The sequence below is a fragment of the Juglans microcarpa x Juglans regia genome, chromosome 2S, assembly GCF_004785595.1.
Source record: "Juglans microcarpa x Juglans regia isolate MS1-56 chromosome 2S, Jm3101_v1.0, whole genome shotgun sequence".
Lineage (NCBI taxonomy): Eukaryota > Viridiplantae > Streptophyta > Magnoliopsida > Fagales > Juglandaceae > Juglans > Juglans microcarpa x Juglans regia.
The window spans coordinates 28,363,991-28,376,722 of NC_054597.1; the positions used below are offsets into that span (position 1 = coordinate 28,363,991).

Consider the following 12,732-nt stretch of genomic DNA (forward strand, 5'->3'; position numbering starts at 1 on the left):
TTATAGGCCAATTCTAGTTCCTCGAGATTGGACAAGTTTCCAATTCCTGGCGGGAAAGTACCGATAAACGGACACTGGACAAGAATGAGTTTCCTCAGTTCTGTCAACTACCCAATAGATGCTAAGATGTTACCGTCGAAGTTGTTGCCTTCGAGGTTGAGCTCTCGAAGCAGAGACATGCGGTGAATGTCATCGGGGATTGCACCATAAAAGTAGTTCTGCGAGAGGTCAAGAATTTTCAACTTCGAACAGTTGTAAAGAGCTCTCGGGAACTCCGTTGAGTGGAAACTGTTGTTATAAACATCAAATGTTGTGAGGTTCTTGAGGTTGCAAATAAAGGGTGGGACTGTTCCATTGATGTTGTAATCTCTGAAGCATAATCCAATGATAGAGTCATTGGAGCAAGTGATCTCAGGCCAGGAACAATGGGAGGTGGAGTTTGTTGGAATCTAGTGTCTGAGAGATTCTGGGTTCCCCCATAGTTGTTTCATGTTTAGTAGGATTCCTTGTTCTTGAGTCTGGGAGTTTGCATGGCTGAGAAAGAAGAAAAATGTGACGTAGAAAGAGAAATGGATGAATATTTTAGCTACTTTCGTCATTATAGGAGGTTGAGTTCTTTTGGCTCTGGCTTTTGCTCTAGTCTGAACTCTGATCTCAACAATGAGCTAAGAAATAGATGAAAACTCGAGAGAGATGAGAAAAATACACATCCAATGGTGGGACGTTCAAACATCAAACCAAGGAAAATTCAAAGAATGTCACATCTGAAAATTCAAACAACAAATGAGCAACCGTGGGGCTGGAATTTTCCATCCTTGCCAAGTAAATAAGAACCAAAACAGGGGATTTTTAAAGATAAAAATCTTTTGTAAAACAAGATTAGTAGATTTACTCATATGTTTAGAACCAAGAGGCTAGTTTCCTAAGAACTATCCATCTCCCCCTGTTTTGTGTCATTTTTGACTTTGTAACCCATAAGAGTGTTTAACATGATTGGTATGTGCTTAAAATTCGTAAAATTACAGTTTCCACCGATAAGATAAAGTATATCAATAATGTATTTGCCATTTTCCTGATACTAACATGGCATTATAAAAATATGAGTGTACGTTATTTTATAATAATTTTATTAATTAACACATACTACTGATTTCATGGCATTATAAAAATATGAGTGCAAGTATAATAATGAATTTAACTATACTACTATAGTCTATATAAGTTACACTATTCAACTTTTATATTAGTGTATATGATCAAATGTTTAGAAATGTATTTATCGAAAAAAATATATATTATAATTTATCATGCCATAAAATTTATTTATCCTAAATATGATATATATATATATATACATATCAAAAATATGTTTATATTAATAACTTAATATTAATGTTCATGTTTAAATTTAATATTAAGATTTTATGTTATATTAATTTTATGTTATGAAATTAGAACTTATATATTATATAAAATGTTATAATAAGATTTATAAGATTAATATTTATTTCATGTTATATCAAATGTTATATTAATTTTATGTTATTAGATTATTATACTAGAATTTAAAGATTTTAAAGTTTCCTGTTATAGTAATTAGAAATTATTTAGCATATTATATATACAAAAATAATTTTTTATAGATAAATATGTTTATAAAAATTATTTATTTCTAAAAATTATATATAAATAATAAATAAATAATAATATTTATTTATAAAAAATATGCTTATAAATAAAAAATTATTTATTTAAAAAAAAAAACACACCCGGAACCATATGCTTTCCGTTTTCTCCCTCTTACATACAATTCATAAAATTTTACCGGAAATGTGACCCTATCTATCGGAACTCATTTTCTTTCTCGTTGTGTACTTTAACTTTGTGTCCAAAAGCCTTCTATTCCAGGTGATTTATTAGATATTTCAATTTTTTTTATTAGATATTGGAACTTGAGCATTTGTTGTGCTGCTTTTCAGAGTGGACGAAAATTGCAATAGCGAAAGATCTTCACTGAGTGGCATGAGTTTTCCCTTCCTTCTAGACTGAAGAGAGAAAACAGGAGATGTTTTCCTAATTTTTGTGCAATATATTGGAAGGCCGTGCGACAGCAAGAACTCGTGAGATAGAGAGAGTCTGTGTGAAATGGGGACAGATCGGGGAGGTGCATCGTGGAGAACAGGTCGTAAGGGCAAGGGGAGGAGAAGGGTGTTCCGGCGACAAAGAAAATCGAGAGAGAGAGAGAGAGAGAGAGAGAGAGAGAGAGAGAGAGGTTGTTTCGGGGCTTGATTCAATGAGGAGGAGAGAGAGGGAGGCGTAAGGGAGGCTAGGTCCAACAGAGAAGGAGGAGGCCGGTGAGGTGGTGGTGGTGCGGCGCGACAACGACAGCCGACAGTGCTGCTGGGCTAAGAGGAAAAGATCAGGTGAGGGAGGGGAAGACGTGCGGCGTGAGAGGAAGGGAAGAGAGAGGGAAAAGGGAAAATGAGGGATCTAGGTTTCCTCCTAAGTATTTAATCTAGGTCTTTCATCTAAGATTCTTAATCTAGATACAATGATGAAGATTAAACACTGAAATAAACTAACTAAAATATCCAGATAAAATATGAATACAATATCATAAATTAATATTAACTTTATATTATAAAATACTATTCTTTCATCATTAATTAAATTAATATGATTTTTCTACACTTATAATATTTTTGGAGCTTTCAAAATATAAGAGGCCTACCTTAAAATCGAGGTTAGTTCAATAATACTGAAAATATCTCATTTAAAATATTTTTTAGACATTTAAAATATTTCCAGGGCTTTAAAATACTAGGCTCGCTTTAAAAATCACCCACTATATTTAAAAACATAACTTCAATATTTAAAATGCATAGACAAGACTCATGACCAATCGAGAGAAAAATGGGTGGGTTGTCACACTTTAGAACCACGATTTCCCATGTCTTCATGGTATATTGTGATACGCGATTGTTTGAAGATGCATGACAAGGAGAAGGCAGCGATGAAGGAAATATTTGTCGTCACAGGCCAAAGAGTGTCATTTACAACTTATACATGGACCTCAAAAAAATGGAGGCTACATGTGTATCACAAACCACTTTATTGATAGTGAGTGGACATTGCAGAAGTGGTTTAATGGCTTCAAAGAAATTGTTGATCACAATGGGTCATCCATTGGCAAGGAGATTGATGATTGTATAAAGGAATGGGGGATTAGAAAAGTGTTTTGTATCACAGTTGACAATGCCAATGTGAATGAAACTATCATTGATTAGTTCAGGGGGAATACGACGGTAAATGAGGATATCATTTATGGGAACCAATTTATCCATGTTCAATGTTGTGCCCATGTCATCAACCTCATAGTTTCTGTGGGGTTCATAGAGGTTGATGATTCCATTATTACAGTCTGGAATCTTGTGAGATATGTAAGGGCTTTCTGCCAAAGACTCCACCAGTTTAAGGCAATAGCCGAACTTGAGATCCCATCTTTAAGTATATTGCAATTGGATATTCTGACTCGATGGAACTCTGCATACATGATGTTGAATGTTGCGCAGAAGTACCAAACATCATTTGAGATGATGGAGGTCGAAGATATGGGCATGAGGTATGCTTTGATGGAGTCAGTTGGAAGAGAAGGGAGCTCAATGTGCCAAACACAATTGATTGGGTAAATGTCAAGTATTTTGTTCAATTTTTAAAATATTTTGTTCAAGTATTTTGTTTTCACCAAAAAAATCGATTTTGTGGTATTTTTGTTCTTCTAGTCACTAGGAAGTTTTGATTTTTCAATAAAGCAACCAAACCCCACTCGTGGAAGATGGTGGTAGACTTTGACTTGCTTTGGATGATGTTGAGTTTGTTGGTTGTATACGCACTTTCTTCCACTACCACTCATGCAAGCAAGCGAGCATGACTGACTACATGTGCTGCTCATCTGATCTCTTTAGTCAAGGGTCAATGCTTTCCAGAAACCCCCTAAAATGGGTTGGAATCAGAAAAATCAAGATATGATTATTACACAAAGATTAAAAAAAAAAAAAAATACAATAATGTATGGAACCGCTAGGGCCAGAGAGTGGGTCCTGACAATTCCCAAGATAAGTATAAAATGACTTCTTCTTTTTTGTACATTATTTTGTAAAGTTACCAATAAGTGTAAAATTACAGTTTCCACCAATAAGAAGAAGTACATCAATAATGTATTTGCCTCTTTCGTGATGCTAACATGGCATTATAAAAATATGACGTTTGTCCTCGGCAGGAGCCCATCAGTAAAGACTCAGGATAAGATCGCTGATTCACCATGTTTAGTTTTTCTTATTTTTTTAGTTTTTTTCTTAAACATTATTCAAAATGATATTAATTTTCTCTAACTATATAATCCATTATTAACCAAATATAAAAACCAAAATAAAAATTATTCAAACAAAATATATATTCAAACAACTTTTCAGTTTTATTATCTATTTTTACAAATCTAAATACAAAATTGATTTAAAAATAAATTATTCAAAATTCTTTCTCCTTTCACAAAACTTATTAATATTATATCTAAGAAATTTCTCAAATATTCTCTACTTTTCCTTTCTCAAAATCAAGTAAACCAAACGTGACAAAACCCTTCCAAACCAATGAGGAAAATGTAGTATTATGTATGAAAAAGTGCAGGAGGACCATACAATTGCTTGATCTTTTTTTTTTTTTTTTTTTTTTTTTGAATAAACCTCATTTTCATTCATTCAAATCAGTCATTAGAAGCCATATCAGAAGTAATCAAACTTGAGATAAAAACAGGATACTCTTCAATCCAACATGTAAAGGTTTCTATGTTTAAGGCAAACTTTGCCAAACTATGAGCAATCATATTGCCTTCTCTTCGAACGAATTGTATCTCCCAGTGCAGCAACTCTTTCAAGCTACTCTTCACATCTTCCACAACCTGCCCATACCAAGCCCAGCAAGCTACATCTTCTTTCACAGCATTGATTACTATAAGTGCATCACCTTCAAAGACCACTTTGTTGAATCCCATCTCTCTACATACTTCTATAGTTCTTATCAAGGCAATGGCTTCAACTATCACTGCTTTGGCTTTCATTTTCTGTGGTTCACTAAATGCAGCCATGACCTCCCCTTTACTGTTTCTGATGATAATTCCCAGTCCCACAACACCCTTTTGCTCATCTATTGCCGCATCAAAATTTGCTTTCAACCACCCATCTTCAGGTTTCTACCACTGTTTGATGGTAGACACAGGGCTCCCACCTTTCGAGTTAGTTTCATTATTCCTCAAAGCTTCTCTAAAACCATCTAAGGATTGAATGGCCCCTTCAATAACCTGTGCAGGACCAGAAAAAATATTTTCAAAAACAAATTTATTTCGTCTATGCCAAATACCCCTGAGAATAACTATCACTTCCTCTAATAAACTAGAGTTTAGTTTCAAACAAAGTCTATCCCATAGATCCCTAAAATCCTCTGCCATAGCACTCCATTTCAGCACACCACTCCCCTTACAGGCCCACACATCATTCACGGCTGTGCACTGCCATAAAGCATGTAAAATTGTCTCATTTTCAGTTTTACAAATTGGGCACTTATCAGTTACCCCAACACTTTTCTTGAGAAGCAAAGCTTTCGAGGGAAGAGAGTTGGTACATGCCCTCCATACAAAATTTTTTGTGGCCCCTAGAATGTTTAAACTCCATAGTTTTCTCCACCTATCAGCTTCTTTTCCCCCTCCCAAAACCTCTCCTTCTTCCCTTCTCCTTATGTCTCTTGCCATGTGATATGCACTTTTAACATTAAACTTCCCATCAGTACAATGAATCCATATCCTCTTATCTTCCCCTTCTCTTTTGCTAATAGGCATACTACAAATCAGTTCAGCCTCCTCAACACCAAAATGGTCTCTAATAAGCTTCTCATTCCACACCTTCAATTCTGGGATAATTAAATCTGAAACCCTTGCCTCAATCCCTAGTGAGGAGACCAAAGATTTAACACAATAAGATGAAGGTTTAGGTAACCACCTGTGTTTCCAGATCTTAATACTTCTTCCATTACCCACCTGCCATATTAGCCCTTCTTTAGTAACCTCTTTTGCTGCCCACACACTTCTCCATATAAAAGATGGCGCATTGCCAACCTTTGCATCCAAAATACAACTATTTCTATGGTATTTACTGTTGTATACCTGTGCCACTAATGATGTGGGGTCATTTAAAAACCTCCAAACATGTTTACCTAATAAGGCCACATTGAAGTCCTCCAAGTTTCTAAAACCCAATCCTCCACTGTTTTTTGCCCCTGCCAAACAGTCCCAGCTTTTCCAATGGATCCCTTTTCTGTCTTTATTTTTCCCCCACCAAAAGTTTCCCAACAAAGCTGAAATTTCTTTGCACAATCTTCTAGGAAGTTTAAAAACATTCATAGTATATGTGGGCACAACTTGTAAGACAACTTTGATCATAATCTCTTTTCCTGCTTTGGACAAGAAGGTATTCTGCCAACTGCTTATCTTTTTCCAAATCCTTTCTTTTAAACTTCTAAAAGTATTATATTTGGACTTACCCACTAGGGAAGGCAATCCCAAATATTTTTCAAAACTACCATATGCCACAGTACCTGCATCACTCCCAATCAATTCCTTGCATCCACGACTTGTGTTTTATGTCTATTAAGTTTCTGCGCAGAAGCATTTTCATACTTATCCAATAAAGACTTAACATTGTGCCATTCGAAAATAAGGCTTCTATAGAAAATCACGCAGTCATCTGCAAAGAGCAGATGATTGATTCTAGGACCCCCTCTTGCCACTTTAACACCCCTTATCTGCTTAACCAATTCAACTTTATTAAGCAATGAGCTTAAACCTTCAACACATAAAATGAATAAACAAGGGGAGAGAGGATCCCCTTGTCTAAGTCCATGATTTAGTTTAATAATGTCTCCTGCACTTCCATTCACCAAAACTGAATAGCTCACAATCCTAACACATCTCATGATCAAGTCCACCCACCTCACATCGAACCCCAACTTCCCTAAGACAGCTTCAAGGCAGTTCCACTCCACCCTATCGTACGCCTTTGACATATCAAACTTCAAAGCCATGCTCCCATTCTTACCTTTCTGTTTTGTTTTCATAGTATGGAGCACCTCATATGCTACCATAACATTATCAGAAATTAATCTTCCAGGAATGAAAGCACTTTGGGACTGTGATATTATTAATGGTAGCATCTTCTTTAGTCTATTTACTATGGCCTTTGATATCATTTTGTAAAAAACAGAACATAAGCTAATAGGTCTAAACTCCTGAACATTCTCAAGATTTTTCACCTTAGGTATTAAAGCAATAAGTGTGTGATTTACAGATTTTGGACTACCACCATTGTTAAGAACATTAAGAGCTGATTTACATACCTCATCATTCACTGTTTTCCAATGCTTTTGATAGAAACCAGCATCGTACCCATCGGGTCCAAGAGCTTTGTAAGGAGAGATTTGTGCTAGAGCCTCTTCAATATCTTCATTAGTAAAAGCCTTCCCCAGCTCCTCTCTCATTTGTTCAGTAACTCTCCCTTCCACACAATTCAGAACAGCCTCTACATTCCCATCCGATGGTGTTGTAGTAGAATAAACCCCTTCAAAATACTCTTTAAAAGTTTTCTCAATTCCTTCCACTTTTGTTTGCAACACCTCATTACCATCTTTAATCTGGAAAATTCTGCTCCTCCTCTTTCTTTCATTTGCACATGCATGAAAGAATTTAGTGTTCCTATCTCTCATTTGATACCAATGAGTTTTTGCTCTTTGCCTCCATCTTAGATCCTCCTGATTAAGCATTCTCCCTATCTCTTCTTTTAATTTTTTTATATCCCCAACTTTTTCTGCACCTTCATTTAACTGCATTTGCCTTAACAACTCATTTTTCTCTTTTATTTCCTTCTCTCTTTTCTGGAAAATGTTATAGCTCCAGTCACTTAGAGCTCTACTACATACATGTAATCTTCTATGTAACCCTTCCACAAGGTCTTCAGAAGGCACCTTTTTTTTCCACCCCTCTTCCACAACCTTTTCACAATTTGCCTCAAGGGACCAGCTTAATTCAAACTTGAAATTCCTCTTCTTCTGAAAAAGAGTTCTCTGCCCCTTACTGGCATGAAGCAAAATGGGCTTATGATCTTATGTACATGAAGCTAAAGTCTCAACCTTAACACTTCTGTAAAATTGAGCCCACCTTTCATTTGCTACCACACGATCTAATCTCTCCTTCGTAAAAGACTCATCACGGTGATTGTTACTCCAAGTGAATCTGCAATCTGACCATCCCATATCGAAGAGGTTGCAACAATTCAGCACGTTCCTAAAACCCTCCATTTGGCATTCACTCCTTGCCTTTCCCCCATATTTCTCCTTTTGTACTAAGATTTCATTAAAATCACCTAATACACACCATAAATGATCAAGTGGTTTTAGGGATTCTAATAAATTCCAGCTCTCATGTCTTCTACTAACCTCAGGATGACCATAAAAACCAGTTATTACCCACTTGCAATTTTCTTGCTTATCTATTACCCAACCACTAATGTGGTGATTTGAGTAGTTAATAAGCTCAAAATGCATCTCGTCTTTCCAAAGCATCATAAGACCCCCACTTTTTCCATTTGCACTCACTGCAAGCAACCCTCAAAGCCTAACTTCTTCCTCACATATTCTACTTTAACATTTTTCAGTTTAGTTTCCATTAAGAAAACTAAAATGGGCTTCTTGTTCCTTACCAAATTGATAAGGTCTTGAACTGTCCGGGGGTTCCCAAGCCCCCGACAGTTCCAGCTTAAGGTTTTCATTGTTGTTGGCGGGGTTGTCTAGCAACCTCCGCCAATGACACATCTTGTTCCAAAGCCCCCTCCTCTCCCTTGTCCAAACTCCTTTTTTTTTTGTTTTTTCCCTGAGTCACATTCATCAAAATCCCTGCTCATCCTCTTCTCCCCCACCCTCACATTTACTTTGGAAGACTTCCCACTAGCACGAGCCATTCTTTTCCAATTCCCTCCCTTCTGCACCATTGTACCAAAGCTCCCATCTAAACCACCTTGCACCTTTTTCTGATCAGCCCACACAAAAGAGCTACTTGTAGTATTGGCCCCTACTTCACACGAGGTGGGGCCCTTTTCTTTTTCTTTCCCACCCACGAGTTCTTCCCTGCCCACATCAGAATTTTTCTCATAAATCTCCTCCACCACCTTAACACCTATTTTAACTCCCTCATCCCTTACTTTTGAAAAACCTCCTCTATCTTTCCCAAATTGCCCTTCCCATTGACCTCCTCCTTTCTCCCTTGTGGCAGTCACCTCTTTGGTCCATCTCCCAAGCTCCTCCCACCCTTTTTTGTTCTCCCCCACCCCTTCATAGTTACTAGAAAAATGTATCCTACCCCCAGACTCTGCCCTAATCCATGCTCCATATTGGTTAACATTCTCATCCCCTTTTTCTTTCTAAATTTTGCATAACTGATCATCATGCAAAACCCTTCCACATGTAAAACAAATCCAAGGCAGTTTCACATATCTAATCGGGATCCAAATCTTCGATCCATTAGACATGATTGTCCTACCTCTTGCAAGTGCCTTCGTTAGATTGACCTCTACTTTCAATCTGAAATATCTTCCCCAACCTATCCCCCCTTCATCTACCTCAACTTCCTCCACCTACCCAATCGAGTTCCCTATCCTCAACCCCATATCCTTATTCATCATTGCAAAAGGCAAATCATGTAATTGAACCCACATAACCTAATGAGTGAAGAGCATTTTACCTGGCTGGATATCCCCTGAGAATTTCTTCAAGATGAACAAACAGTTATCGAACAACCACGGTTTCCCCTCTTCAACCCTCTGTTTGTCTTCATGTGTGTTGAAAATAATCACGAACAAGTTAGCCCCCACTTCCTGGAACATAGCAGGTCTACCCAGCTTCCATACTTTAGCCATGGTTGCCGAGATGACGTTCCTCCTGATAATCCTCTCTGTACATATTTTCCAAATCAAGCACAACTGCCCCTTCTTTGAAACAGCCTCCGATTCCTCAACATTTAGTTCGATAGTCCCCAATTCTTCCTCTGAAAGCTTCATCTGCCTCCAAGAGTCCTCTAGATCTTCCATGGAAAAACCCTTCCTAGTCCTAAACCTAGCTCTGTTTCCCTCCCTATCTCGCACACACTCAAACGAGGAAACTCCCTATTTTCTGAAGCTCCCTCTCTGAGAAACACTCTATGTTTACCCAAGTAAACAATGACTCGCACCCGATCCCTCACCAAAGTGAGTAAATCCGACCCTCACCAACTAGGCCATTATCGCCCTAATCGTCTCCGAGAAGACTACGAGAGAGAAAACGGCTAGAGGAGACTATATTATTTTCTCAATATTTTCTTTCCACCAATCTTGTTCAAAAAAAAAAACACAAACTACAATTGCTTGATCTAGTTGAGTATTAAGCACCTAATCTGCAATGTGTTTGTTTATCCTCAAACATGGCCGAAACCATCGCAAGAAAGAAACAATTCCCAACAAGCATGGCCTAAAGCAAATTTTTCCTGTTTTGATTTATTATTTTTATAATTTTTTCAACACTAATTTCAATTATTAGACTTTATTATTTATTATTAATATATAATAATAATTCATTATTATCTAATCACTACAAGAAAATTGCTTATTTGCAACCAGTTAATTCCAGCGAAATGACTATTTGCAATTAAAATTGGTTGCAAAAAGTCTTTTAATTATAATAAATTGGTCATAAAAATCTGTTTTTCTTGTAGTGAATTATACTAGTATCTAACTTGTTAGTGAGATTAACTTATTAGTCATTAGTATTAACTTATTAGTATTAGTATATGATATATATAGTATGATATTATAATATTATAACTATAGTATAATATAACTAAACTATCACTATTGGTATTAGTATACTTACTTAGTATTATTATTATATATATATATATATAATAGTATCCTATAGTGATATAGTATTAGTTTAACTACTAATACTATAGTGATTTATATATATAGTTATTTATATATAGTACATTACTAATAGTAGACTAATACTATATATATTGTGATATTTTGATATAAAAATATGTATATAGTTATCTACTAATACTATGTGCTAGTAATAATATAGTATAATTACTAATTAGTGAGATAAACTTATTATGCTTAGCAAATACTATAGGTTGGTGTCTAACATATTTATATATTTGATTATATACGTTAGTGATAATATGATGGTTACATATACTAAAACTATTAGTCTATTTATATTGTAGTATACGTACATTATTTTATAATAATTATATTAATTAACACATACTAGTATAGTATTAACTTTAACTATACTATTATAGTCTATATAAGTTACACTATACAACTTTTATATGAGTGTATATGATCAAATGTGTAGAAATGTATTTATCAAAAAGAATATATACTACAATTTATTATGCCATAAAATGTATTTATCCTTAATATAATATATATATATATATATATATCAAAAATAGGTTTATATTAATAACTTAATATTAATGTTCATGTTTAAGATTAAGATTAAGATTTTATGTTATATTAATTTTATGTTATAAAATTAAAATTTATATATTATATCAAATGTTATAATAAGATTTATAAGATTAAATTTTATTTCATGTTATAGCAAATGTTATATTAATTTTATGTTATTAGATTATTATATATGAATTTTAAGATTTTAAAATTTCATATTATATTAATTAAAAATTTAGCATATAATATATATAATATAAAAAAAATCATATTAATAATTATTTATATGTATATTTGAACCAGTCTGGTGTTAAAAAAACACAAAAAAAACAAAACATAACCCAAAAGCAAAACTAGACCGATTTGGAATCGATTTTGAAAAAATGAAACTGGTATCCGATCGAATCGGTTTTGCATCGGACTGAACACATTGGTCCAATCCGGTTAGGGATGGTTTTCCCGTTTTTATTTTCAGGGAGATCTTACGGGCTCGCGTACTTTTCAAACAAAAATACCTTTAAATGCCATATGCTTTCCGTTTTCTCCCTCTTACAGACAATTCATAAAATTTTGCCGAAAATGTGATGCTACCTATCGGAACTCATTTTCTTTCTCGTTCTATACTTTACTTTGTGTCCAAAAGCTTTCTATTCCAAGTGATTTATTAGATATTTTTAAATTTTGTTATATTGGAACTTGAGCATTTGCTATGTTACTTTTCAGGGTGGACAATAATCACAATGGCAGAAGATCTTCAAGGAGTGGCATGAGTTTTCCTTTCCTTTTAGACTGCAAGAAAGAAAACAAGAGATATTTTCCTAATTTTTGTACAATATACTGGGTTAGTTTTATTTTAAAATCATTTTATTTTTTATTTAAAAAATCCAAAAAGAAAAAAAAAATATTGGCATACCGAATACTCTAAGACAGAGGAAGAAAAAAAGATGTCAACTCACATGTGCATCGCAGGGCTAACTTACTGAGTTCCGCTACACTCAGTCAACTTTGTGTGCAAATTGTGCACACTGTTGACATGGCATTTTGCCACATCAGCCCTTGTTTTATAAAAAAATTAAAAAAAATTGATGAAAACTTGTCGACGAAGAGAAAAGGGAATCAACAGTTCCAACATTACAAAAAC

At 34.9% G+C, this 12,732-nt stretch overlaps 2 protein-coding genes across 2 annotated transcripts; both read right to left on the minus strand.

Annotated features, from left to right (window-relative positions):
- Positions 1 to 107: 107 nt before the first annotated feature.
- On the minus strand, positions 108 to 5,143 carry LOC121253537 (probable inactive receptor kinase At5g53320). Its single transcript, XM_041153537.1, has 2 exons — positions 4,860 to 5,143; positions 108 to 369 (listed from the first exon to the last, which is right to left on the minus strand). The coding sequence occupies exons 1-2, from the start codon at positions 5,141 to 5,143 to the stop codon at positions 108 to 110; spliced, it is 546 nt and encodes a 181-aa protein (XP_041009471.1).
- A 105-nt stretch (positions 5,144 to 5,248) lies between these two features.
- LOC121253538 lies at positions 5,249 to 6,451 on the minus strand. The gene has a single exon (XM_041153539.1). It carries the CDS (start codon positions 6,449 to 6,451, stop codon positions 5,249 to 5,251), a length of 1,203 nt encoding a protein of 400 aa, XP_041009473.1.
- Positions 6,452 to 12,732: the final 6,281 nt, after the last annotated feature.